General features: G+C 38.9%; 3 protein-coding genes across 9 annotated transcripts; 1 reads left to right on the top strand and 2 right to left on the bottom strand.

Moving 5' to 3' along the window:
- Positions 1-842: 842 nt before the first annotated feature.
- Positions 843-7,031, bottom strand: klhdc2 (kelch domain containing 2). Of its 4 annotated transcripts, none has more exons than XM_069152462.1 (14): positions 6,957-7,031; positions 5,988-6,256; positions 5,815-5,894; positions 5,587-5,704; positions 5,321-5,433; positions 4,891-4,975; positions 4,581-4,664; positions 4,288-4,368; positions 4,053-4,111; positions 3,551-3,660; positions 3,393-3,465; positions 3,194-3,281; positions 3,027-3,079; positions 843-2,706 (listed from the first exon to the last, which is right to left on the bottom strand). In XM_069152462.1, exons 2-14 carry the CDS (start codon positions 6,249-6,251, stop codon positions 2,583-2,585), a joined length of 1,332 nt encoding a protein of 443 aa, XP_069008563.1. In that variant the 5' UTR covers positions 6,252-6,256; positions 6,957-7,031; the 3' UTR covers positions 843-2,582. The 4 variants fall into 4 exon arrangements, with proteins under 4 accessions (XP_069008563.1, XP_069008564.1, XP_069008565.1 ...); XM_069152463.1 differs by lacking the exon at positions 6,957-7,031 and adding an exon at positions 6,515-6,910; XM_069152464.1 differs by lacking the exon at positions 6,957-7,031 and adding an exon at positions 6,427-6,503.
- A 313-nt stretch (positions 7,032-7,344) lies between these two features.
- Positions 7,345-13,195, bottom strand: pole2 (polymerase (DNA directed), epsilon 2). Its single transcript, XM_069151818.1, has 19 exons — positions 13,125-13,195; positions 11,865-11,965; positions 11,658-11,733; positions 11,028-11,105; positions 10,807-10,900; positions 10,619-10,693; positions 10,418-10,501; positions 10,209-10,265; positions 10,071-10,119; positions 9,916-9,988; positions 9,233-9,405; positions 9,054-9,143; positions 8,811-8,865; positions 8,657-8,716; positions 8,493-8,570; positions 8,241-8,349; positions 7,870-8,046; positions 7,662-7,729; positions 7,345-7,546 (listed from the first exon to the last, which is right to left on the bottom strand). Exons 1-19 carry the CDS (start codon positions 13,193-13,195, stop codon positions 7,528-7,530), a joined length of 1,587 nt encoding a protein of 528 aa, XP_069007919.1. The 3' UTR covers positions 7,345-7,527.
- Positions 13,196-14,959: 1,764 nt separating this feature from the next.
- LOC138200058 (kelch domain-containing protein 1) lies at positions 14,960-20,854 on the top strand. Of its 4 annotated transcripts, none has more exons than XM_069152467.1 (14): positions 14,960-15,069; positions 15,398-15,514; positions 16,560-16,630; positions 17,178-17,295; positions 17,400-17,521; positions 18,368-18,455; positions 18,728-18,811; positions 18,951-19,031; positions 19,128-19,186; positions 19,313-19,422; positions 19,522-19,594; positions 19,680-19,764; positions 20,164-20,216; positions 20,464-20,854. In XM_069152467.1, exons 2-14 carry the CDS (start codon positions 15,407-15,409, stop codon positions 20,606-20,608), a joined length of 1,197 nt encoding a protein of 398 aa, XP_069008568.1. In that variant the 5' UTR covers positions 14,960-15,069; positions 15,398-15,406; the 3' UTR covers positions 20,609-20,854. The 4 variants fall into 4 exon arrangements, with proteins under 4 accessions (XP_069008568.1, XP_069008566.1, XP_069008570.1 ...); XM_069152465.1 differs by having other exon boundaries at positions 14,960-15,065; XM_069152469.1 differs by having other exon boundaries at positions 14,960-15,065; positions 17,400-17,512.
- The last annotated feature ends 5 nt before the right edge of the window (positions 20,855-20,859 follow it).

A 20,859-nucleotide genomic window follows, 5' to 3' on the forward strand; every position in this document is an offset into this window, starting at 1 on the left:
CTACATGTATAAGTTAGTCATCCATGTGATGGACGATAAATTTGACTTTTAAGTTATTAGTTTTGCAGAAGGATGCAAATTCAACATAGACTGTCAGAGGCGGGAATTGAACCAACGACCTTCGGACTGCAACGCTGACAGGTGCGCCACTCTGCTGGCTAACATAACTTTAACGAAAGTCATACTTATAGCATGTCGTCAGAAATAGCACGTATATCATATTTCTTCAATGTTGTCCAAAATGTGATAAAAAGTCATACTATAGCATGTTGTCCAAAGTATGACATCATATTTTGAACGACATGCTATAGTATGACTTTTTTTGTCATATTTTGGACGACATGCTACAGTATGAATTTTTTTGTCATATTTGGGATGACATGTCATAGTAAATCACATACTAGAGTATGTCGTCCAAAATAAAAAAAATAAAAAAAAAATAAAAAAAAAAATCCAAAATGTCATAATATAGCATGGAGTTGAATTTAAGGTTCCTCTACTTATCTGTATTTTATTGAATGTTTGGTGTTTGGAAATTGAACAAAAGTACTTTTTATAGTAGTCATCTCCTTTTTAACAATTTTTGACAAAAGTATTGATTGTTAAAATGACGGAGAATAATCTAATTAATAATCACTAAATTTTATCTTTCTGTGTTACAGGATTTGGATCTGTCCAGAAAGATGCCAGGAAAAGTTAGTGTCTGCTCCCAACATGAGGGCTGCAGGTTACTCTTCAGTACTGTGCCCTTGTTTGAGTAAAAAAAAAACTTTTATTTTTAAAGATTGATTGAATTTGTTGATCAGCAACATGCAAATAAATAAAGTTAAAGAAAACAAAACTTCTGGTATGTGTTTATTCTTTGAGTACAAAGGATGCAATATATCCTACAATAAAAAAAACAACAACAAGGGAACTTTGTGCAAACCAGGCAAGTACAAACAAAGCCCTACTGACATGAGGCATTTCAGTGCAATGTGGCTCAACATCCGATACACTCGAAGTATTTTAAGTTAGTGATTCAATTAAATTAAAATGCTACAGGAGCCACTTGGGACAATTTAAAGGCTTTGAAAGCCTTTTTGAGAACACATTTAACACACATTTCCTCACAAATATATAAATAACTGTATATACAAATAAAAACTAAGAGTTAACATCTCTGTGGCTCCAGATTAGATAGTGTTGTGTAGCATAAAGCACTAGTTTTACATCTGTGGGAACTCCGGCAAATGACCCCAAAATCAAGCAAACGTCTTTATTCAAGATGAAGTGAAAGATTAGTTATCGTTAAACAAAACAAACAAACAAAAACTTTGCAGTTAAAGCAAACCTGTTTCAGCCCAACTCGGATTTTGTACCACTGTATTCAGTGTTAAGACAACGACAACAGTTGTTTTTTGAGGAAGACCAGAGAAAAATGCTATTTTAACATCCGTATTTAACAATCGCGCGTTCATTTACAGAATGGACTCTGGGGTCAATAATCTTGAGGAGAAAGTTGCTAAAAACATCTGTTGAAATCCTGCTGCCTTTCTGAATTGTGTCCCCCCCCCCCCCCCCAAACACAAAATGCATTTTCGGTGGTTCTTTCAAGTGGTCTTGAAAAGTTGAAACACGAGACTGAGGTTTTTGGTCCATAATGTATCTTCTACTGTACATAAAACATCTCCGTTCAACATTATTATCGCTGTAGTTTCTAAGAAAAATACTTTTTCTTTAAAATATTTTTCTGGTACAGTAGTACATTTATGTTATAATATGGACAGAAAATCATGCCGTGGTGCGTCAGCTTTTCAGAAAGAAGTAACGCTGGTGAGCAAAGGAAGCTCCGAACAAAAACTAAACCATTCCAACTCCGTTCTGTGCAGCAGGAGCAGTCACGGAGCTGTCTGATCCGCCGTCGCACTGATCTGCAGGACTTAGGAGCTACGTAAAGAGGAAAACGGTTGAGAGTACCGCCGGTTGAATCTTAGTGTGTCTGTCAGGACACATTTCCAATTAATCCACAGCTGTTCACTGTTGCTTCGAGATTTTTTTGGTTGTTTTGTTTTGCGGACGGTTTGTCAGCAAGATAACGGGGAAAAACCAGCAGCCCGATACATTTTGCGGCAAATCCAAATCACAGGCCGGAGGCAAGATTACTTTTTCACTTTGTTTTAACACGGGACAAGTGTCCTATTAAATGGCACACGCGTTAACACTGGATCCTGTTTGTCACGTCTGACGTCGAACGGAGCGTATTGTCAACGCACAGCGTGTTGCTGCTGCTGTTCACAGATTCATCTCAGCTCACCAACGCTAAATCTCTCTGTACAGCGGTTAAGTTCAACACACGCTTTTGAAAATCTATTCAGACATATGTAGCCGTGGCAGATTTGCATATCACAGAAGAGTGGACCGTTGGCCTCAGCGGAGGTGGGCGCTCTCCCGAGTGGCCTTCTGGTTTTATGGGCGCAAGAGTCCGCACACATTAAACTGATGCTCTAATTGGGAACTACCTGCTTTGAGAGAACCACTCGTCTCTTCCATACATACACATTGTCCTGCAATCCTCTGGACTAGATGACTGGCCTCTTCGTCTAGGAGCCCAGTGTGTTAACACGTGCCATTCTCTGTTTGAGGCTGTGCAGGAGGTGTTTAGGCAAACAGTCCCAGTAGCTCGACAAGCGCTCCCTGTGCTGCAGAACAGTCTCCATACAGAACCTGCAGCGAGAGGAGAGCTACGTGTGAGTGTGACATAAAGACCGGACAAATATAAACGAGAGAGCCAACGACTGATGTGACACCGCCAGTGTTTGTTGTAACCTTCATGGCAACGCCAGCAGCGAATGGCTACAGCACACTTGACGTCATGGTGAAATGTATTTTTTTCGTCAAAGTAAAAGCCAAGCGTCAGAACTTCTGTAGACTTTCAAATGAAAGATTCACTTGTTTTCCCCTGCGCGCATCTGAGACCAACTCAAAATGGCCCCGTGACCACCAGCTGCGGAGATACTGTTTTTTTCCCTTCCGTACACACTTACCGAACTAATGATTTGGGCTGAACGTTGAAAACCAGCAACTCGTTGCTGTGAGCCTGTCAAGTAAGAGAGAGGGAGAAGAAAAAAAAAAAGAAAAAAAAAGAGTCAGATTCACGAAAAAGAAAATTGAATTAACGGTTTGTCACATGACAACTTGATTTTCAACTTACAGCTCTGTGATGCGACAACAGGTTGTTGGCACACCCTCCGAACACAAACACCTCTCCATCAGGACCAGAGCATGCTGTGTGCCACAACCTGCAACACACAAGCACAATGTCGGATACTGTCAACCTGTTTATTAAGCTGAAGACTTGACCTACAGGCACAGAACAAAAATGTTACACAACAAGAGGAGACCACAATCACCTGGGGCTCTCTGTGTGACTGTGTTTGAAAGGCTTCCATTCATTTTTACTCACACAGTACAACCAAGCATCACCTGAAAAACAAGAGAGGAATCCGTGTGTGAGATCGGGCGTCTGAGATAGTTATTTGCTACTCAAGGGGCCGAGTTTCAGACGTACTCAGTGTGTCTCTTTCTGTGGTGAAACCTCCAAATAGGAAGATGTGGTCGGGTGACACAGGAGTGAAGGAGTGCCAAGACCGGCCAACGGGACCCTGCTGAGGGACGCTCCTACAGCAAGGCAGGGAGAATCCCATGAGAGAGGTAGACAAGCAAAAAAAAAAAAATAGGAATTATCAGACTGCAGGAAGCATGTTCAGACAGAAAAGTGTAAAGTAGATGTGTAACTTTCGGTGTAGATAAACTGATAATAGGGTGAATGTTCAGCCTTTACATTTATTACACGAGTGCAATCTCAGCGCGGTCAAAAGATGTTTTCAGGTTTAATCATTTAAATGTTTATGTAAAATCCCACAAAATGAGAGCAGAGCAACCTGGATAACATACGCACGAGTCCAACCCGTGTGTCCCAACTATTCCCACGTAATCTCTAAAGAACAGAAAGGAACATTTTTAAAAGTATGCTGTGATCACGGCACATGAAAAAGAGGGAGAACGCGTACATTTCATGCCACTCCCACGTGTCCAGGTCGATGTAGTACAGGTCGTTCAGTCGGTAGTTCTGAGGAACAAAGAAAATATGTTGGGACTCATGGACCAAAAAAAACCACACAAAAAAAACATTTCTTTGATATTTTAAAAATGCTGAAATGTAGCTTTAAATGAGTGGGCGAGATCATATTTACGGCGAAATAATCACAGGAGGTAAAATCAAAGGTAAAATTGCCCATCACCGACCTTGTATCGTCCTCCAAACACATAACCTCTGTTGCCGACTGTGGCACAGGCATGAGCTGCTCTGGGTGATGGGGTGTCTCCCTACGTCGGGACAAACCCAGACAGAACATAAAAGAGGTTCAAATGTCTCTTCAGTATTGTTTTATTATTCCAAAAGAGTCACAGTATTTCTGAAAAGTAAAAAATGATGTCAGGCTGATGGTGTAGACGGAGTATGAAAAGGGAGAGGGTGTTTGTTTGATTCCAGCGGTCATTGCTTGCGTGTGTAAATTATTTGTGGCGTGTGTTTTTACCGTGGTGATGGGCTGACTCCAGGTTGATGTCTCCAGGTCCAGGATGTGGATGTGGTTGTTCCAGCCTCGTCCAGGGCTGTCCCACTGCAGCGGCAAAACACAACGCCATACATTTACATTTTAAACCATAATCCTGCAACAACCTATTTTTTTTTTTTTATAAAACAGAGTCTTTCCAGAAAGACCACACTCAAGCTTTTCTTTTTATAAAACTGACTGAATCAGAGTTATCTTATTTTACAAATTAAACCATGAAACACGTACAGTATATTGACCGGTTATCGTGTGAATAGGAATTTTGTTTACAGACCACAAGAGAAGACGAATCATCATATTCAAAAGTCCCTCGATGAGACCCCTGTGCAGCGTAGCCGTAGCCCCCAAAAAATACAAGTCTGCAAACACACAATAAGCAGAGAGATCCCACTTAAAACATCTCACGAAAACAATCCATAATCACCTTGATGCATTTACTATTGTGTATTTAACAACCCGCACTATTGAAAACAGAATCACATGGATGAAACTGAATCCTTGACGGCCGCATTCAGGACTCGGATGTTAACATTCGGTGTCATTCCAGACTGAAACCTAATTTCGGTTCGTTTATGACACTCTGAGACAAAAAGACACCGCACATATTTGTTCAGCTGAACCACTTTTTTGAGGAGATTTGGTGATCCACTGTTGCAAAATTTGACATAAACATCCAGGCAAAAAAAAAAAAAAAAAAGCCCAACCTGTTCTTCTGAACCCAGCACCCAAGCTTGTCCTTGCACGATGGAGGAAGTCCTTTAAGATCCCTCATCTCTTCCCACACGAGGCTGGCAGCTCTCAGAGGCAGGCGGTAGATCTGGAAAGAGCAGCACAGAGCACAAGAGTTCTGGAAGTTGAGCTGCACGAAGAGTCTGCTGGACAAGCCTCGAGGTCTGACGCGCAAACACCACGCAAATCATTTGGAAATAACACCAAAAGGTGGAAGAGATTAGTTCAACACAAACGTTACCCTGTTTGTGTTTCCCCGGGCGTGATGACCTCCGAAAAGGTAGAGGACTCCTTCGACACACACCCCGCAGCTGCCCGACATTGACGTGTGCAGGTTACCTCCGGCTACGTGCTTTGCCCTGTGAACGTCCAAACCGTGCTTTTATTCGTCCGCTCCGTATGCGAGTGATTGGACAATAAATGCGGAGCTGGTGACGACGTTCGTCGTTTGCATTAAGTGTTTTCTCACCACACTCCCGACTCCATGTTGTATGTCCAGGCCTCGTTTCTCGGCAGGTACAAGTCGAAGAACCCGTGGTTTTGAGCGTTCTGATGGAGAGAAGGAATAAGTACAACATTGAAAATGATGGGAGAGCCTGGACGATCACATAAATTTAATGAAAATACAGTTTTGACTCGTACCTTGTATCCGCCCCACACATATATGATGTTTCTGTCAACTACTGCGATATGACCGCTGCGCTCAGCCGGGGTGTCCAACTCGTATGATTCGGAGTCCAGCGGCTGCTCGTCCTCCACCTCCTCCTCCTCCTCCTCCTCTTCCTCCTCCTCGTCCATGCCGTCATTCACCATCCAAGCAAACAATCTGTCGTCTTCATCTCTGTCCGAGTCGTTGTCGTCCTCCCCGGCTGGCAGATCTCCCATGTCTTCCTCCATCTCTGCCATCCTCTCTGCCATGCCAGTGTTTTTGACAAGAGGACAGAGGACAGGAGACAATGAGACAGAGCGAGAGAGAAATAATCTTGTTAGTGCTAAAAAGGATTATTGAATGAGCTGATTTAGGTTGTTTTTTTTTCCCACCCCGTTAACCTAATAAATAGGCGAAAAGAAAATGACCCACATTCACTGAAACACCAGAAAGTGACGTTTTTTTTTTTTTTCTTCTGCTAGTGCCAATAAAATAAGACCGGCGACATCGGCATACGTACAGAGTTTATACCCCATCCGTACCTCCAGATGTGTTTGTTTTTGTTGACGAAAATGCACCTAATTCAGGGCAGCAGATCATGACACGTTAGCTGATAGCACGATTACTGTTGACCTACTTTACCAGCTTTACTATTTAGACTACTAGACCAAGGTTAACTCTGCGCACAGCTTCTGTATCAGAGAGAGGGCAAACTAAAAGCCAGTATATATATCGATATATTTGGATTGAAATGACCTAAATTACGCGGCTCTTAGCCGAGCACCCGGACGCTGCTCGTCAGCTACCGTCGCCTTTGTAAACTTAAAAAAAACAAAAACACTCCCGACAACCGGGAGTAACTGACGCTGCAAAATCTTCCCCGCCGCGTTAACGTCGAACATAACCAACATTTAACTGTTCTGGGTAAAAAAAAAAAAAAATGCACCCGGGCTTGTTGTTACCTTATCTCGACAAAATGTTTTTGTTTTCCTGCAAATTTCAAAAGCAATCCGCCATTTATGTGAGGTCATCACAAGCGTTATGGGGGGCACGACCGGAAATCGTCGACTTCTTAAATCCGCCATCTTGAAAAGGTCGGCATCAAAAGGAGATCATTTCCGAGGTATAATGTATTTTTTTCCCCCCCTATATTATTTTACATATTTTCTTCCCGGTGATTTTTAAAGGACTCCCAGCTCTTTTACAGAACAGGCACTCACAATTACGTACCATCGGAAAGCATTGACAATGTTTTTCAAAATAAAAGTCCTTCCTGTTTAATCACGTTCATTTACATATAATACCCAACAGGGCCCCATTTGATGAGTACAATACAATATTAAAGCTCTATAGTTTAATTTGTTTGTTTTTCAAGGCAGTTTTTCAAAACTAGGTCTGACTAAGCATACAGAAAAGGTCAGATTGTTCAGTACAAAGAATAAAACTTTATTTTTCATAATAAAACACTGACACATAAATATAATGTTTTGATTCAAAGTCAATTTTCAACAACTTCTAAATCCATTATGTTCTTTAGAGCCCTTGGAGTTTGCTGTGAAGACATAAAAAGACAACAGATTAGTATGAATATAAAAACTATTTAAACAGCTCACCGTATAGAATTTTCCACAGAGAAACTTAAAAAAAAAAAATCAAATCAACCCCACCTGTCCTCAACAGTTCTGTTGGATGGGTAGTACACCTTAAATGTGAAGCCACTTCTTGGGAATGAGCCCTGCAGGAACCAATTTATGACAAAATATATTTGTTACCATAAATCAAGATAATCTTTCATAGACTAGCTGTTAAAGCATTTACATTTTGTTATCAAAGGATCATTTTGAGCCTTTTGCCTATGTTTCTTCTCTTTCATACCGGGTTGACACAGAGGCATTCAGTGTTGGTGATGCTGAAGGGGTCGTATTTGTCTGCGAAGACAATGACATCAGGTACTGGGTAGACACGCAGGGAGTAGTCATACGCCCAAAATACAGGGCTGACATACAGAGGGAGTGGAGTCAAGTGACCCTGGGAGAGGATGGTCTTAACAAACTGTGGAGAGGAAGAGGAGAAGATAGTTTATTTACACAAATAAAAGGACATTTCACATTTTATTTTGTCAGAGATAGAACCACTCCAGATAGAGCTTTTAGCTTTTTAACCAACATCTTTACAGTAACGACAATGTACGAAGGCAAATCCACCATCTGTTTAATGTGAGGACTTTCACTCTTGTATGAACTCACATGGTTTGGAATGTCAAGACTGTTATTGGGCAACCGGACACAATTCCTGCACATCTTGTTGACCAAGTCTTCTCTGACAATAACGATCTCCTGACTGCAGTACTGAATCCTGACAGGAAAAAAAACACGTGATCAAGTAAAGGTCATTTCAGTAGTTTCAGGTCATGAATCCGGTCACAATTTTCTTTCACCCTAAACAAGCTATTTTGACAAATATTTCTACATCTAATAAAAGCCACATAACAGTTTTACCTGCACGGGTTCGTTGTGAACACAGAAAATGGCACCCTCTGTCTGAACTCCTCTGTGATTGAGTCTGCCAATGGAGGCCTGAGGGAATTATCCACATCACTGAGCAAATGTGACACAACAGTGTTAAAAAAAAAAAAAAAAAGAAGATGTTTCTGAAGTCTTACCGTGGCAGGATGGTGCCCGGACCAGGGTCTTGAGGACCAGGAACAAACACAAAGCGACTACTGCAGGTTTAGAATGAAGACACTTGCGTTAAAGACACTTGAGTTGTTAGAAACAATCAAAGCAGAGCAGAGTGACACGTCTGTCAGATCCTACCTGCTGTGAATGTTGGGGTGTGAACATATAGCATCAGCAAGAGCCTTCAGTGATTCTGAAGAGAAAAAATGAACAAGATTATGAAATGTATATTTATCCCTTCATTAACCTGGGCGGACACTAAAGAGATTTTTAACCTGAATGATCCATGATCATTTCTGGCATGATAGAAATTTGAATCTGCGTTTTTCAACCTTTACAGACGGAGATTTAATAACGTACAGTGTATTATGGAAGTCTCACCTTTGAGTGACTTGATCTGTGTTTTTCCATATGGAGTGGAAGAGAAGTTTCCACAGAAAATAAAACAGGTGGGAGGCATGGCAGCATATCCTGTGAGAAAAAAAAAATAAAGAGAAAATGTAACTGGTGTCTCATAAAGTGAGTGTTTTTCTTGACCTGTTCACTCTGCAGTATCCGACCTGAGAACATGAGGTTCAGCTTCTCCATCACTTCCACGTTGTCCAGCCAGACATCAGACACAATAACAAACATGGCATCTTCGTTCTCTTCTTCCAGCTGCTTCAGCTTGGAGGAGGCTTTCACTGAAGTGGTAGATGGACCACCAAAGAAGTTCATGTTGCCGTAGTATGCCCTGGAAATAAAGCAAGGATCAGATTGTGAGGAAGCAGTAACACTTTTCAGGAAGCCTGTAAAATAATGTTGGATTCACCTTAAGACTGAAAACTAAGTCAGAGAAGTCAGGCAAAGTCCTTACTCACTCAATGTGCTTTCACAGCAAGCTGTGGACTTTGTAAACTGAACAATTTCTGCGAGCATTAAGCATCCCTCTAATGGTAAAATAATGTTTAGCTTAAGCCTGAATTGATAGAAATCTATTGAATAATATCTTAAACCGAGGAGAAGCATTGACCATGATTGTCAGGTTGTCCCTGTGTGGTTCACACTGATTTCTGACTTTATTAAGTAATATACAGTATTTCCTTTGATGTTACTTCAGTGGCATCTCCACTGCACACCAAAAACAACAAAGTCAGACATTCCCTCCGTTTTGCTGTCGTCTGAACGTGCTTAAATTTAAACATATAATGTAACACAGACTGAATAAGAGACTGTTTAAACACCTTCCTTCTCGCCCACTGACCTTGTGGCTGACGAAGGCTCCGTTGGTGGGAACCCAAAGCCATTGACGTGGAACACGGAGTCCTCGTACCAACCTGTAGGTTGTAGGCAAGACTCTACTTCAACCACACACATGAATGGGCCCATGATACGTGTGCTTCTTGGCTATAATCTTACCTTCTGCCAGTACAAAGCAGGATTCTGTGTACAGGCCATTGTGAAACTGGTGAGAATGGAGCTAAGGAATATATCTCTATTAATGTGGCATAATATAAATCACTTAAAAAAATTAAAAAAAATAAAATAAAAGGATATAGCTTTGGACATGTCCAGCTGTACTGTTCCACTCGGGTCCTCCAGGTAAAATTTACCCTGAAAAGTGTTGACAAATGATTTTTGAAAATAGGTCAAAAACGTTTTCTGACAAACTGATTGGAAAGTTCAAATTTTAATCACTTTCAAGTCGAAGAAACTTCATATTTAATTTATCTGGAAAGGGACTGTTATCTTTATAACTAACTCACCTCTTTCATTTGTGTGATCATCCCAAGTACAATCACCTCTCCTAGTTTAGCTGTGCTGCCAAGCAATGCTTCAATTGTCTTCAGCTAGAAAAGAGAAATAAGAGAATTCTTTAGTCACATGTTGGGCAGTAAATAAAGTGAGTATTTACATTAGATACCTACTTGGCACAGAAAGTATTACATTTATGTTGGATTTGATACCTGAAATTTGTTTTGACCCTCTTCAACAGCAGCTCCTATTGCTGGTGGGGTGAAGAGCTCATGGCGATGTGTACGCTACAAAATAATATGTCAGCATGAATACAACATGTGAACTACACACAGTAAAAACAACAGTCAGGAGAACGAGGCAATTCCTCAGTCTGGACCGGGAGTCCGGTCTTACTGACCTGTTGCAGGATTGTGTAGCGATCCCTGAAGAGTTCAGCTTTGTCTTTGGCCAAACCACACAGACGGGGCGTAGGATGGCTGGTCATACTGATGCTGGATGAAAACAGCAAAAATAATAATGAAAAAAAAAAGCTTTTTTCTGTGTCATTACAGCAGTCTTTTTAAAAATAATTTGTATTCATCCAGACAAAAAGGACAAAGAAGCAGTCCATCCACTTACGGTACAAATTTCTTCCTCTCCACACTGTAGATGTATCTGGGCACATCAAAGGCTCCGATGATGTTGAAAACATTATCTCTGGAAGAGAGTTAAACAGCTCACAGAAGTCAGTTTTTCTCTACAGCACAATAAAGCTGAATAAACAGCTATAACTTAATATGGGCTTATTGTCTATTAAATTTAAACATAGCATGTTATGTAATGATTGACTATTGCAATTTATCACAGATTTGGGTTTGGTCAATGAATAATGATAAACTTTCTAATGCATGTCATGTCAGTGAATTATACATAATATGGCAGCTTCTACAATTAAAATATCCATTCAAAATATGAACTTGTGTGGTGACATGAGACGGGGCTTTAGGCCATCAAACTTTGAAAGCCAATTGATCATTTGAGGTTTCATCAGTACAAATTATAATTGAACAATAGAATAAAACTTTACTGTCCAACAAAGTAGAACATTGTCTTTAACCCATTTATTTAAACATAGTAAAACTGACATGAGTAACATAAGTAAAAGTATGCAATTATTAAGAAATTATTAAGAAAATACCTTCAATTAACAAAAACATCAGATAGTAATTAACAACAAAAAGAAACCCTGTCAGTTGTATCCTCACTTACATGTTTTCATCACAAGACTGAGAGCAATCTTGCACCGCACTTTCCACCACAGACAGCTCGATCATGCTCGAGGACACTGCAGGGAAACAAACTACAGTCACAACCTGCAAACACTGCAGGTAAACACAGAAAGACATAAAGCGCTGTATACGGCAGACGGATACTGAACACGCAGCACCCTCCAGAGACTGACGGTACGGCACTTACACGGCTGCTTTTCCACTGCATCCAAGACCTTTTCAATAACATCATCGAGCTCAGAGGGATCGACAGACTCCAGGACTTCTATGAGGTACCTGCTGGCTTCACTGGAGCACAGAACAAGAAGACAACATGAAAATCATCACAAAATGACAACTTGCAAGGCAAGTTTATTTGTATAGCACATTTCAACAACAAGGCAATTCAAAGTGCTTCACATAAAGCCATTAAAAGCATCAAAACATAAGGCAAAAGAAAAGGACATTTAAAAACAATTAAAAACAGTGATTAAAACATTAAAAAGTCATTAAACAAGCTAAAAATAGAATAAAGTAGAAACATCTGACATGTCGTAAAATGTTGATTTTACAGAACTTCTGAAATAATGAAAACAACATGACATCTTTATATTATTAATACTGAAGCATCCAAAGTCTAAACAGCATGTTACCATTGTAGCTGCTTGTAGGGGGAGATAGTTTGATCCACTTTATAAACAATTTTATCTCCAGGAACAGCAGATAAATCTGAGGGGTTGTCAGATGATTACTGGGAGAAGAAAGAATAAAAACCAAGTTCTGATACACAGATCTGTTTTTGACCTTTTTCCTCCCACCTTTAAATTCTGGTAAGAAACTGAACATATATTGAAATGAAATCATGCGAGAAGCTTAAGGGAGGAAAACAATCATGATTTGATGGAGCTGTTAACAACTCAGACATCTGAAATGTGACTTCCCAAAAGACAAAAAAAAAAAAAAAAGTCTGGAAACCAGTTGTTTCATGTTTAAGAATGTATTGTTTTTAAAAAAAAAAAAAAAAAAGCTTGTAATATCATCCGTTGTGTAAAATCTGCATCTTAAAAGCAACTAAAACTGTCAGATAAATGTAGTGGAGCGGACGCATAAAGTGGCATGAAATGGAAATACTCATGTTAAGTACGAGTACCTCAAAATTGTAGTATTTGAGTAATTGTACTTCGTTACTTTCCAAAACTGAACTTACTGCACAACTTTGTAAGAGAGCGAGATGAAAAGCAGTTGAACACTAAAAGCACAGAATAACTTAAGAAAACTACGACAAAAGCAAAGACCCGAGTCGTGTTGTGGTTTATTCCCTGTGATTAATAGTGTAAAACAGACGGATTGGACCGCAGTCAGCCTGTTCACTTGTGATGACGGAAAAGAGGTTGTTATGTTGTCGAAGCAGCACGTGACAGTTCAACATGGACAAAAACATTTTACCGTGATAATAAACAATACATACGGTCGTAGTATTAGTCCCCTCATCTTGAAGCCGGCGGACACTTTTGTCTTTATTTTACGAGCAACATCCATTCTTCCTTCTGTCTCGACTCAAGCTTTGGCGCTAAATATCAACTTCCGCGTGTATTTCGTGACTTCCTCAAGCGTTCTGTCACTTGATTGGCTCAACACCGATACTCTTACCCTAGCCTAAACCAATCGTCACTCATCATTCTTAAACCAATCAAATTGGGTTTCCGGTACGGCTCGGGCATTGGCACTTACAGAAAATAATACAATTATAAATTGTGGAAAGGTATGCAACACTATGAACAATTTTGTTCTTGTACTAGAATATGTATTGATTTTTTTTTTTAAGTTTCTGATTGTTTCCAACATTTATTTCAAATAAAGCCAAGATGTGAAAAATAGTGTTTCAAAAAATTTATAAACAAACAAAGTACCCTTTTTTTTTAAAAATTATTATTTCTCTTCTCTCTGCTGATTAACATTATTTTGTGACAAAGTTGTACTTTGTTTGGAATGAAAACTGCTTGCTCTGAGCTCCCTTCTGCCTTGTTGTTGCTGCACACTGTGTCATTAGTGGACTTGTTTTACCACATTTGTTTCTCTGTCAAGGAAAATGTCCAACATGACGGGGCAGTCCCAACTAGTATGTCTGGGCTTGTGTATGCTCTCTGAATGCACACATGTTCATATTTGGAGGTTGTAATACAAAAATATTAAAATATTACCCCACAATGCTCTGATAGCTGAATCTTGTCATGAGTTGAAAAGCTGCTAGGTGAAACTAAACCTCGTTGGATGTTTCCGTTTCCACCATTCGGTGTTGTAATTTCTTTAAAGAACTATAATCTTTAACAATAAATGTGTATACAACTTACCACTGCATATAGGACTGGAGGCTGTCTGTCAGTTAACAGTCCTGATCTGACACCTGTTCCCGTCATCTCTTCAAGTCACCTTTAAACAGCAATCAAGGAAATGTAAAGACCTGGAGTGTAGCAAATCTTTTTCAAACACAAAACATGTTGAAGTTATTCAGGAAACCCTGCGTAAATACAATAAATTAAATTTTGTTATTCCCTTTGGAGTGTTTGTAAATTTCATCATAAGAAACCATGGCTCATTCTCAATATCCCAAGAAAACCAAAGAAATGCTCCATCTGCAAATAAACAATAATGTGTTTTGTAGGGGTCCTGGGTGGTATTGGATTTCAGTATGTAAACAATGCTGTTGAACATCTGCTGTTACGAAACCTCATTGTGATTCGACATCAGAGTAAAAATCACTATAACATTACATAACGTAGTTTGAACTTGTAGGCAGAAAAACTCTACTGTATAGGGTAAAAATGCACCCTTTATGATTTAAATTATTTCTATTGGATAAAAATGAAATAGCTGAGAAACTGTTGCATCATGGACACATTCAGAGACTCACATTGTAAAAAAAAAAATTACATAATAATTAATATTATTCTTTTATTATTCCATCCACAATATCAGACTTTAATCACACAGTCTTTCTTTGTCTCTCAGTCAAAGCAACATAAAAGAAATATGACCTAAAATAAACTTGCAAGTTGGTGTCAGAATAATTACAATTACGTCATATAGCCTACTGTAAATTAATAAATAATGACCAATGTTTAAAATGTATTACTTTATCAATATTTTTTATTTATTAATGTATCTTTTATTTTTAATTTAATTTATGTTTATTAATAACTTTTATTAGCAAAATTATCTATTTCATAACGTCAACGGAGATCTTACGTAAAAAAAAAGAAAAAAAAAAGAGGACCGGAAGTTGCATTTTATTTTGTAGCAGTCTTTACACAGCTGATGGCATCTGGGCTTTCTTGCCGTCAGGTCGCGAAAGGCTTTGGTTTTCACAACATGCCCAAAAAATACGACAACTAGAAGTGTGCTGTCGTCTGTGAGTACGTTTAGAGAGTGTTTTTGTTTCAACGTTTGTTATAAATGTTTGTGGCCAGTTCGTTCGCTATTTTGCTTGAGCTGCCTGTAATCTTGAAGCCTCAGAATACGTTTTCCATTTTGGTTATAAAAAAATATGTATATCATTTACAGTTTTATTGATCTTACACCGGCTACAGCAACCTGACGTGCGTCAGCTTTCTGCTCGTAGTTATGCACTTCTCACTTTTAGAAGTCCAGCTGCAGCTGAGAGCGTGGAGGACATTTTTAGACACATTTAAAAAAATATATATATTTTAGGTTCAAAAGCGCGTCTTCTCTTTCTATTTATAGCAGACATTCATGGATCCTGCATTTGAGAGGCACTGCTCGGAGCTGGTGGCCCGGGAGAGGAGCGGACACACGGCTGTGGTGGAGGGAGACCTGCTGTATGTGTGGGGAGGCTACATGGTGAGAAACGACGAGCAAATACGCAAACGAAAGCCTTGTTCGACGTGTTTCCACTTTACTTAAGGGACATTTCTGCTCCGCACACAGTGGATGAAAAAAAAAAAGGCAGTCCAATACTACCGTACTAAATATTGAGGTACTCTAGTATTTCCATGTTATGCCACTCTTTACTCCATTACATTTCGTGCGTATCGCAGCCTGTCTGACAGTTGTTCACATTCGCCATTAAAAATGTCCTCTAAATCAGTACCACAAATATGATCCCTTGTTTGAGAAAAGACGACCCAGCTGTATGTAAAATAGCAAAACTTAATCTCCATATTCAGCACTTTATTATTGCATTATTATATATTATTTAATATTAAATGGATTTATCATATATCAATATCATATTATTAATGCATTATTGACTAAAAGGACAATCGGAGGAGTGCAGACCTCCAACAAGGCCAGTCGTCTAGTCCAGAAGTATTTTTCCAAAACTATTAAAACAGGCTTGTGCCTAACTGGAGCCTCAAATCTCAGCGATCATACCAGATCTGGTTCTACTTTATGAAATCACTGTCCCAGAGTGCTGCATAATGACTGAAGGTTACAGCAAGTACACGTGTGTCCCAGACGATTGCTGGTACCGTGAATGTTAATTGTAATATGGATTATCCGATTTCTAGAATTGGCCTATGTTTGATCACCATTAAACTTTACTGCCATCTACTGGATTTTAAGCGGTATGACACGTAAGTAGGCCCGAGTTTGCAGTGTTACTGAAAGTGAAAAATAATGAACGAATCCACCCTGTCGTTTGGATCTGCTTCATAATTTAACGAGTTCTTCCTTGGTCCATGCTACACCCTTCCACCGAGTTTCATGAAAACTGGGCCAGCAGAGGTTGTTTTTTATAGTCCTGCTGATAAAATGACAAACAAACATACCACACAAAATATAACCTCTTTGGCAGAGTAAGCAAATAATACATATAGTTTTAGTTATGTATGTAGTTATGTTTTATGCTGTCATTGTAATAAATATATTTTATTCTCTACAGTCAATTGCTGATGATGAAGTTTTCTTACCCAATGATGAAATCTGGATGTATGACTTAGACGAAGGTACATGGTAAGCAGACTGAATAAATTACAGACATGTCTATTTGTGTTAAAAAAAAAAAAAAAGAGTAGTGTTGAATGTTTACTACTGACATTCACTTGGACAAAACCAAGTATAACAACATTTTTGACCAAATACCTGGATATCGATGTCAACATAACGATGTTGTAAGGATGACTATCGGTGCAGTCACTAAATATTTACACAATTTTATAAATAATAATCTGTAACATGGAAATAAAGACTAAGTGGCTAAAAAGGTAAATAACAGAACAGCTGGAAAAGTCTGGTAAGTTGAAAAAAAAATATTACAATCCTTTACTGCAATGCAGCCTTTAAAACAAAGAAAAGACAATACTTATTTCATATGATGAGACAATCCAAGACAATATCTCGTCTCATTCATGATATCAAAATGTTCTCAATATATTGCCCAGCCCAAAATCGAATTTACAAATTATTTCTTGGAGCTGTATGCTGTGTGTTGTTATGTAACGTGGTATGACCAAAGTGAATGCGAGCAGTTTACCTCCATTTTTCTTTTCCTGTTTTGAAGGAAAGTGTTTCACATGACAGGGGAAGTCCCTCCCTCCATGTCCGGGACCTGCAGCTGCTCCCTGAATGGACATATGTACATATTTGGTGGTTGTGATGACAACGGACAGACCAATCAGGTGAGGCTGACATCAGAGTTAATCAATGATCTCACTGCGCTAAACTGTTAACGACACATAGATCATGGTTTCCATCATTGTGATCATTGTTTGGCTTTGAACAGATGTACTGTGTCGACCTGACAGACGGTAAATACATGTGGAGGAAGATCATACACGAGTTCGGTTCTCCTCCTTCATCTCGAGACAAATTGTCCTGCTGGGTTTATAATGGAAGGTCAGCACTGTGAGCATATGAATGTTATTCAACTGTCAGTTCTTCGTTACTGTTTAATTCACAACGGCCAAGTTTTAATTTGAACCTTATGAACTGATTACTGACCAAATGTTGACAACAAACAGATTTGAGGATTGGACACCGACGGTGTTAATGTGTGCTATTAATTTGGTGTCCAGATCTTTTAGTAGAATACCCATTGTTTTCATGTCTGGTTTTATTTTGATACAAGAGGAGAAGCGGCTGTTCACACACTGGAATCTTCAAGCTGTTTGCCTCAAGAAGACCTCACACGGCGAAATGCTGCACTGATAAAAAAAAAAACAACAACTTAAGGGCCGTAAAATTACAATGTGCAAGCAGCCTGTCCTTTTTCTTTGTTGTAAGCCTTTGTCCTGCAAATGTAACCAACTCGGTTGAATTTCCACACTATTCATCTTTTTTTTTAGGTTTATTTATTTTGATACCATATATTTTACTTTACTCATTGTTTGCCTTTGTGGAGTGTCAGCCATTATCTTTAACTTCTCGTATCTTGCTGGCATCATTCTACCATTTGAAGCTTTAACGACTAAACATCCAAAGGAGGTTTTGTTAGGTTTTAACCTTTGTTTTAGCTCAATTTATTGCAAAAATCCACCTTCGAACAAAAACACAACCTTCCCTTTTAGCTCTTTACTAGATTTTTTTTTTTTTTTTTTTTTTACTAACATTGATCTTTTTGTCTGTATATGGTGAAATGGAAATAACAGCTAATCATTTGAGATCATGATCACTCCATTATAAAAACATAATCTGCACTTGTATGATCATAATTATTTAATTAATAGTTCATTTTTGTTTAATATTCTCCAGTATCATTTACTTTGGCGGATATGGTCACAAACTACTGACTGATGTCGACAGCAGGAACAGAAGTTTTATCATAGATGAAACATCATGGGTAATGTTTTTTTTTTAATTGACTATAAATTTGTTACATGTGTAGGCGCTAAAGATATTTGGAAAAAAAAAAAGACCAGTGACACATGGTGGGTGCTCCAAGAGTTCAAGATGTTCAGTGTATTTCTGTTCAAACATTTTAGCATCTGGTGCCATTTTTTTTATACTATTAAATTCATCCTTATGTGAGAATAATTCTGTGTTAAAAAAAAAAAAAGAAAAAAGGTAGAGGTCAGTTTCATTGCCCCTGTTCATCTATTTTGTTGTTTTCAGGTGGAAGATTTCTTTTGGGGATGGAACAATGAAGTTCATATATTTGACCCCACACAATCCAGTTGGAGTGAACCACAAACCCAGGTGAGTCAGTTGACTGTGATTCATGCTTTTATACACTAAAGGCAACATATAAATTCAGACTGGTGACATTTAGAGACAATGTTATGTTGGAAAATAGTAAAGAAAGCCAATGTGTCACCTATACAGTATTTGTTTGCAGGGCCGTGCTCCTGCCCCGAGGGCAGCCCACGCTAGCTCCACACTGGGATGTAGAGGTTACATTTGTGGAGGTAGAGTCATGGTGAGAGCCCTGCATGGTATTCAGTTCTGGTCTTATGAGAATTATTATCATAATCAACGACTGCTATATATCACTTGTGCTCTTCTTTGAATGCAGGAAACCAGGATGAGTGACATTCATTGTCTAGATTTCAGCTCATGGACGTGGTCAGAAATGTATGTAGCCATATGTTGTTGTGGGCCCACATCAGAAAGTATATGCAGTATATGGTGCCCATTATGTGGGACTAAATTATAGATATAATATATGTATAATTATATTATGCTTAATATGTTTTCCAGACTCCCAGCATCCACCAGTCCAGTGGGCAGATCATGGCACACTCTCACAGCTGTATCAGACAGCACCTTGTTCCTGTTTGGAGGTCTGAGTGTAGACTGCAAACCAATGAGTAAGAAAATGTATCATCTTGTTCACTTTTTTTTTTTTTCCTGGTTCCTTTGGTTCTTTAATTGTTTTTATTTCACTGACACATATTTTTCTCAATCAGGTGATGGCTGGTTACTTGATGTTGAAACAAAGAAATGGACAGAATTTGAGCATCCCTTTAAGAATAAGCCAAGGTAGCTACTTGCAAATATTTTGCATATATTGCTTTGTACTATAAATTGTGTACAGATTTTAAATTGGGATCTTTTCCCGTCTAAGATTGTGGCACACAGCATGTCCAAGCAAAGACTCTGAGGTGATTGTGTTTGGTGGAAGTTGTGACTACATCCTCCTTGTCGACACCGTAAGTATCACAGAGACAATGTGAAGTTATTCTACTTTTACAGACCTTTGCAAATCATCACGCATGAATTCTAGCCACACACATGTTTCGTGAGGTCACAGCGATTTTACTCATTTCATTTTTGGGACCAAGTAAATATTTGTGTCAAATTTGAAGATATTCCCCGAAGGCATTCCTCACGTTTACGAGAAGGGGACAGACAGAATGACAGACAACCAGAAAACATAATGCCTCCAGCCAAGGCCAGGGCGAAGGCATAAAAAAAAAATACATAAAGCACATGTCTGCCAAAGACAGTACTGTGTGATGAAAATATAGTCTTGGGAATTATTTAAGACTCAAAATTGATCTGAGATAACTCAGAATGGACCTATACAAACGGTGTATTTTTCTTTTCAGGGTCACTGCAATGATGCGCTTGTTTTCCAGTTGCAACCATATCCTCTGTCTCGGTAAAAACGTCCATGTATTATATCCATCTGGTGAAATGAATAACACTAATTAACTTATGGCTGCTTTCCGTCATTTCCAGAGCTTTGCATGGGAAGAGCTGTCATTAACTAAATTAGCTTGACCGGTGTTGCTAAAAGTATCTGTTGTTCAAAAGCTTTATTGCTTTGGAGGTCATGTTACCTTAAATATGTATTTTTCCCTCGAAGATAGAAATGAGAAATGACAGACTTTTGTTTCCCCTGACAGGATTTGTGAAGATTACATTGCAAAAAATGTGAGGACCCGCGAGACGCTGAGAAATCAGCTTCCTCTTCTGCCTCCCAAACTACTGAAGGCGGTACAGAGGAGGATATGTTTCTACAGGCCTTCAAAGAAACAAAACATCAGCTAAAGAACATCTTAAATGCCAACAATAATGCAATGTCTTTTACGTTTTCTTAAAAGGACTGCACTCGCTACAGTGGGAACACCTCCATCACGCTGGAGTTTGAGCATTTTTTGTTGAATATATTGTGCAAAACCATTTTATGGTGATATATTTTATTGTTTTACAGATTTTATTTTGTACAGTCTGCAAGCCTGAAAGACTCATCAGCTGTCCCTGTGATGACTGATGATTAAAATGATACATTGTAAACATTT

The sequence above is a fragment of the Embiotoca jacksoni genome, unplaced genomic scaffold, assembly GCF_022577435.1.
Source record: "Embiotoca jacksoni isolate LCO1_2020_lvr unplaced genomic scaffold, fEmbJac1.0.p SCAF_18, whole genome shotgun sequence".
NCBI classification, from domain to species: Eukaryota; Metazoa; Chordata; class Actinopteri; family Embiotocidae; genus Embiotoca; species Embiotoca jacksoni.